The sequence below is a fragment of the Amyelois transitella genome, chromosome W (genome assembly GCF_032362555.1).
Source record: "Amyelois transitella isolate CPQ chromosome W, ilAmyTran1.1, whole genome shotgun sequence".
In the NCBI taxonomy this organism is placed as follows: domain Eukaryota; kingdom Metazoa; phylum Arthropoda; class Insecta; order Lepidoptera; family Pyralidae; genus Amyelois; species Amyelois transitella.
In genome coordinates this window covers 8,001,468-8,008,983 of record NC_083536.1, presented here as the reverse complement: position 1 = coordinate 8,008,983, position 7,516 = coordinate 8,001,468, and the positions used below count along the sequence as shown (strand labels likewise).

Sequence of the window (7,516 nt, the reverse complement as noted above, 5' to 3'; positions counted from 1 at the left end):
GGTCCAAACGTTTGTTTGAGTGCTTCGATGGCGGCAGACCAGGTTGGGGTATGATCCTTCACACCCTGCCACCATGTCGCAGCCAACCCGGTGAGTAACATAGGCAAGCCACGCAAGGCGTTTTCGTCGCTTACTCCAACACAATCTTTATAGACCTCTATGGCGTCTACAAAAGATTCCACGTTGCTTGACTTCTCGCCGTCGAATCGTGTTGTGCATTTTGCGAAATTACCATGTAAGGAACTACTTACAGTTGGTGGGCCATTTACCCTTTCCATTAAAAATCTCAGCTGCTCGGTTGTTATCATGATCGGAGCAAGCGGAGGCAATGGAACAGCCTCTGGCGCAGGTGCAGGTTGTTGTACAGCCTCCGGAGTGGGCGGCGGCGACGCCACCACATTAGCTTGGGCCGCGCCCGCCGACGGACTATCTGCGCGAGATCTCGTAAGCACCATGGTAACACGATGAAGCAATACGTGTATGTCGAAATAAGAGTTCACGAAAGTCCAGACGCACTATCACAACGTACACCAAAGTCTTTATAATGTCCAAACAACACAATAGTTATATAAAAAGTTTTAAAAACAAAAGTCAGGCCGCGTCAAAAAAGTCGTAACTATTATAGCACCTACACGTGTATCGCGAAACAAAACAGTAACACTGTCGCGATAGGTTCCCAAACGGTTTTTTTTTTTTTTTGGGTACACTAAAATTTTTGGCAAGTTTTTGTTCACTGCAGGTAGGTAAAGTCTCAACACAAAAGAGTATTTAGGCCGGGACTCCACCAAAGCAGAGATGTGTGCGGTGTGCTGTGTGCTGTGCGAGAAGAGATGTTTTTCAGCTCGCGGGACTCCACCAAAGCGGAGATGTGTGCGGTGTGCTGTGTGCTGTGCGAGAAGAGATGTTTTTCAGCTCGGGTGCGGGGCGTTGAGTGCTCAGTACGCATTCTGACACGAAAGGTAGACGATGTCGCTATTATTACAAAAAAAGTATCTTCTTTTACTTGAAGAAGAACTACAGTCTGAAGAAGCAGAATTGATAGCTTTATACTACCTAAACAAAAGAAAACATCGGTTTTGGAAAAGAAGTCACTTGTATTACCATACCAGTCATGGAGAATTTTTTACTCTGTTTAATGAGTTAGATGATGAAAGTTTTACCAAGTCCTACAGACTACCGAGGAATATATTCTACGAACTACATAACTTAATTAAACCGCATATATTCAAGCAAGATACTAACTACAGGAGATCTATCTGTACCCAAGAGCGGCTAGCAGTATGTTTGAAGTAAGTACCTACCTAATTATTTTTTTGTTAATGTTTGTTTGTGTTTATGTGTGTTATCTGCGTTTGAATGTGATCAGTCTTTTTTGAGTGTTTGTTTTTTTTTTGTGTAAAAGGGCTAAGTGAGAAGTACTCAAAACGAGAATCAAGAAGTACGAGAATACATGAAAAATATTATGTAAACTGAGGTATGTAAGGATTACGAGAAATCGAGATCCGTTGTCTCTTTCTACCCCTCCGGGAGACTGGAGTGATGCATATTATGTAAAAACCAAATATATTTTTATATTATCTTATTTATTCATAAAGAAAACAAAAAAATCAACTGCCGTTCTGGCAGTAGCAAAAAAAACGTAAGGTTATATTAGAAACATAACGTACAAAAAAATTATAACAGTAAATCACATGAGACATATTGCTTTCTTTTCCATATAGTTACAAATTATCATATGTGTCTTCTTCGTTTCTGAATGCTTCTATCTGTTCATCGGTCATGTGCGTATCTTCCAAGCTTGGAACGGGTGTCTGTGTCGAACTTGGACCCGGTATTTGTGTTGAGCTGGGAACCGGTGCCTGTGTTGAGTTAGGACCACCGGCCTGTGTTGATGTAAGAACCGGTGCCTGTGTTGAGCTAGGACCCGGTGTCGAACTTGGACCCGGTGCTGAAGTGTAACCGGGGGAATACCAATTATTTTCATTTGTGTTATACCATGTGTTTTGTAGCTCAAGTTCTTCCAATTCTAAAAGAACATTGAAAATTTTACGTTTAGCCTGAAGCTGCATATATTGAGAAAGCTTTTTTACACTTTTTGATATCGACAGAAAAAAAGTGTCCATTTCGTCAAGGGTATTATTTTTCTCTATCAATGATTGTATTTCTAGTTTTTCTTGGCGTATTCTTTCACGGTTTGCATGGTGCTGTATAAGTAAATTACTTATTTCATCCGATTTTCTTGTTGCATTTCTGCATGTCGAGGCTGAGACGCTTGATGTCGGTGACGGCGAATGTTGTACAGATGGACGATCTTCTGGAGTGCTTCTTGTATGATTGCTTGATGTTTCAAAAAACTCATCGGTTACATTACTTTCCAATGAATATGTTTCCTGTTCATTTATATTTGTTTGTGAGGTATAATTTGTAGTCCTGTTTCTATTCGTCATATATGGTATCAAAAATTCCATTACCTTCTCATATTTCCATTCACGAATTTGTTTACCACTCTGTCCACTTCTAGTGGCATTCTTCCTTTTTAATGCGTCCCGGTGGCTGTCTCTCAACTTTTTCCACTTAGATTTAGCCGTTTTTACTGAAATAAAAATAATTGAAATCATTATAAATATTAAATGTTGACATTGCCATAGTCAAAATATACTTACCGCATTATCACTCATGCAGAATTTATAACCATTATAAATATTTAAAAAATACCAGAGTTTCAAGGGAAACCAATTTATAAAAAAAAATATCTGAAATCAAACAAACAAAACGGATTGTATCTCTCGTACGTGGTCGCGGCAGACGGCGGCGTCGAAATTTGAAATGTTAATAAATAACGAGTGATAAATCCATTTTATTTGTTTGATTTCAATGTGTTGTGCTCGTGTGAATCTTAGGGTATCCTGCCTTCTCGCCGAAAATTGTTTAGCGGATTATCACTTGCCAACCAACGGTTCGCCTGATTTTCACTTTGACAACTAACGATTGTCAAATTTTTGTATGATAACGTTTCATTTGGTAGAATTATTGTTAAGCTCATTATTATAATGACAGAACACGTTTCGGGCACTTATCATTTATCAAATCCTTCACTAGGCCAGACAACTTTTAGACGAATAACGTTTCGTCTGTATAACAGTACCCTTTTCGTACATTTATATTATGATATAAAATAAACTAATTTCGACATGCAATTTTTATTAAAGAATTACAAAAAAAAAATTAACACTTTAAATTAGCAGCAATGCACATTAATAATTTTCATGTGAATATGAAGATTTGTGTTCAAGACTTCTGTTGATTCTTTCGTCTTTGTCTAAGTATTTTTTTTTTCTTAGGTTCTGGTGGGGCACCTGTTAATATATTTTCTATTTCCCCCTCGTTGGCAACGGTTTCCTTTATTAACGTAGTTGAGGTGAAATCGAAAGAAATCGGTTAGGTTAGGTTAGAACTGCGACCATCAACGCACGAGCCGAGCGAGCGAAGCGAGCGTGCCGCGGCAGCGGCCGGCGAAGTGCCAGAACCGAATCGCTTTTGTTTCACTACACAGGGCACTTGAATATTAGCTACAGTAGAAAAATAATTATGGAAAAAAAAAACAATAATATATTATTTGGTAAACAATACATAAAATTAAATGAATATTACTCTAACTGAAACGTTCGCTACTTGAAAGTTGGCCTTGTGAAAAGTGTCATTATAAAAGCCAGACCAAACGTACAGTTGGCAATAGTTAAGTTGGGAAATGAAACAAAATTAAGTGATATAGTTGGCAAATGATTATTCCGCGAAATAAAATTCTGCGAAACGTTGATTGGCAAGTGATGATCTGCCAAACGATTTTCGCCGAAAAGGCAGAGAACCGAATCTTAGACTTTTAATTGTTTCTTTTCTATTATTTAAAAATGGCTATAACTTTTGAACGAGTGAAAATTCTGTAAATACATAATTTCAGTAATGCCTAATCTTTTATAGTTCCGGAAACAACACGACACTGATTAAGATATTATTTTGAAATGACCCTTCTATTCTAACTGAAACCACGACACATAAATATAAATCTATATTATAATTATTACAGGTATTTGGCGACTGGTTCAAAATTTTCACAAATAGCTGAAAATTTTAGGATTGGAAAATCGACTGTTCCAAGAATTATAGAAGATGTCTGCGATGCCTTGTGGACAGTATTACAACCTTTGGTTATGCCAGAACTTAATGAAAATGATTGGAAAAAAATTTCAAAGCAATTTGAAGAAATCTGGCAATTCAAAAACTGCGTCGGGGCCATTGATGGCAAGCATGTGTACATGTTTGCACCCCCAAAATCTGGGTCCTCATATTACTGTTATAAACACAGGTTTTCAACTGTAATGATGTGCGTAGCCGACGCTACCCGAAGAATAATTATGGTAGATATAGGTTCAATGGGAAGGTTCAGCGATGGTGGTATTTTTGCTGATAGTATATTCGGAATTCGTTTGAGAGAAAACAGACTAAATCTACCACAGCCACAACCCTTGTACCAAAATGGAGAACCTGTACCGTTTGTTTTTATTGGAGACGAAGCTTTCCCTTTGATGACTAACTTAATGAGACCATATCCACGCGATAATTTAAATAACGAAAAACGAACATACAATTATAGACTTTCAAGAGCTCGTCGTATTGTGGAAGCTACATTTGGTGTATTATCACGGAAATGGTACGTATACCGTAAAGAATTTGAATGTAAAATAGAAACAGTGGAAAAAGTGATAAAAGCAACGTGTGTTCTACACAACTTTTTAATTGACAAGATGCCTGGCTATCTAGATAATAATGAAACGGGTTTGGCCACGACTATGTTTAACGACACAAACGTGGAAAATCTATTATCGAATGACAATATGGATGCCTATCAAGTTCGAGAAAAATTCTGTAGTTATTTCAACAACGAGGGCGCCGTTCCATGGCAAGACACTCGTATTACAACATTACTTGAACGAAATACTTAATATAATAAATTGCACTTACCGTCAGATAATTGAGTTTCTTTCAAAACGTTCTCCCAAGCTGCATCTTTGACGTCAGTAAGTTTATAGGTATCTATTGATGTGTTCCATAGACATGGATATTTTTTTACTGATTCAATAAATTGTTCATCCATTACGTTTTATTTAAATTAACTAATTGTTTACGTTGAAAAATACAAACTGCACAAATTATTCACGATAAAAGCGTGTGCTCGCGCGCATGGTACTAGCAAGATGGCCGGCCGTAGGAATGTGAAAAAAAAATCGATTATGGAAAAAATCGATTAAAAATCGATTTTTTTAAAGTAAAAATCGATTTTTGTTTGTGATTTTTTTAAAATTAATAATCGATTAATAATCGATTTTTATAATCATACAATAAATTCACTCCGACATTACGTTTTTGTCTTCTGGCTTGGAGCCCGGAACGCGAACTGCCAAAGAATACTATCATAGCTCCATAATATTACATTAACGCCATCTGTGCATTCTTTCTATGCTCTTAAAACAGTTTAGATGATTAATTTAATCAAACATTCTCTAGATGGAATTAGTCGATGAACAGTATTTTACCGACATTCGGTTGATATTTTATTCATTATTCGTTGCTGAAACTAAATTTTTCAAACTTGATTGTTAATAACTTTAATTTGTGTTGATTATATAAGAACTAACTGTTTCTGTTGTTTATTTTTAATGAATAAATCTATTGATATAATGTATATGGCGTTTATTTTGACATAAATTGAAAAATTAGGAAAAAATCTATCAATATAATAAAATCGATTATTTTCTTAAGAAAAATCGATTTTTTGTTAATCGATTTTTCATACTTAAAAAATAAATCGATTATATAAAAATCGATTTTTTATCAGCAATGTCACATCCCTAGCCGGCCGGCGCGCGCGCGGGGTTCTGCGGGTTGCTAGCGGGCGAGAGGGGGGAGGGTGACATCGCTCACTGCACGCCGCTCACATCTCTCGTCTCCACTGCGCGTCGTCCGCGCACAGCTCACATCTCCGCTTCCATCGCGACATACAAATATTACACATCTCCGCACAGCGATCTCCACTGAAGCTGAGCGGAGAGGAGACGTGTCAATAACTTAATTCTATTGGTTGTTTAAAAAACATCTCCTCTCCGCTCGTCTCGTCTCCGCTTTGGTGGAGTCCCGGCCTTAGGTACGTTAACTGTTCACGTACCCAAACAACGGTTCCTTTTTTTTTATGGTACACGAAACTATTTTTGGTAAGTTTTTGTATTATTAAAACGGTATTTAGGTACGTAAACTGTCCACTATCGTGGGAACAAACAGACACGCTGTCACGATAGGTACACAAACAGTTTAGATACAAAACCTAAATAAATTATGCTGTTCGCAGAATATAACAGACACTTCTGTCGCGAAACTATGTCCAGCTTTTGAGTCTTTAACGTGACTACGTGACAAACGGCGTTTTTCCGTCGTAGAACACAACAACACACGCGAATAATAGCGCCAATATAGCGGGGCGAGATTGAGAAGTAAAAGCCAACTACGGGATAACAACTTTACTTCGGTAACTTATAAAAAGAAATACAAAACTCGCTCGCTAATAAGAGGTGTACACCGCACCGGTCCGCGCGTTGTTTAAAGACTGACTTGTTCAATGAGGCGCACGGGCGGTCCTCTGCGCGGGCGCTGGGAACGGCGTGGTATGGACGAGGGGGGGCGGAGAGTGACGCGATGTCTCCCCGGAAGGGCCTACAATGTTGCCCGCTATATTATACGATTTTTTTGTATGATAAGAGTTATACTTATTAATGGAGGGAAGTATAGAATTTTCATTAGTCCAGCTCTCACCAAATACATAAATATCAATAGACACGTCAATGTACGACGAAAAGAGTAGAAACCTATCTAAATTTTTATTAAGACTACGTATATTAAGGCTTAATATACACAGTTGTTTATTTAAATCACTGATATTTAAATCACTGAAATTATTGACACTTCCATGTATTTTTATATTAGAATTATGTATTTTTGTGAAATTGAATTCGAATTTATTCAAAAAACTTTCCGACATTAGGATGAGGGTAGATCACATCAGACCCCAACACAAATATAAGTTGGTAACTGGTGGATTTAAAACTGCCATGATGAATAAAAATGTTATCGGAATGGCTCCCATAATTTTTAATAAAATACCCGACAACATTAAAATTCTCGATTTTGTGACATTTAAAAATAAATTGAAATCATTTTTGACAGACAGATGCTATTATAATATAAATGACTTTCTAAATGACGATTTAAAGGACTGGAATTAGCCACTTTGACGAATTGCTTTGGGATATATTTGTATGTGTTTTTTTTTTCTTTCTTTTTTAATGGTTTGGAAGCAATTGGTATTTTTTGTTTTTTTAATTTAGCGACTAAGTACCTTAATTATTGTACGTCTATTATAGACAGGCCACAGTGACACCTTACATGTTTATCATTTTTATATCTTTTA

At 37.0% G+C, this 7,516-nt stretch overlaps 2 protein-coding genes across 2 annotated transcripts; one reads left to right on the top strand and one right to left on the bottom strand.

Moving 5' to 3' along the window:
* Positions 1-779: 779 nt before the first annotated feature.
* LOC132904234 (uncharacterized) lies at positions 780-5,193 on the top strand. Its single transcript, XM_060954155.1, has 2 exons — positions 780-1,289; positions 4,085-5,193. Exons 1-2 carry the CDS (start codon positions 967-969, stop codon positions 4,998-5,000), a joined length of 1,239 nt encoding a protein of 412 aa, XP_060810138.1. The 5' UTR covers positions 780-966; the 3' UTR covers positions 5,001-5,193.
* On the bottom strand, positions 1,722-2,683 carry LOC132904310 (uncharacterized). Its single transcript, XM_060954238.1, has one exon. It carries the CDS (start codon positions 2,616-2,618, stop codon positions 1,722-1,724), a length of 897 nt encoding a protein of 298 aa, XP_060810221.1. The 5' UTR covers positions 2,619-2,683.
* Positions 5,194-7,516: the final 2,323 nt, after the last annotated feature.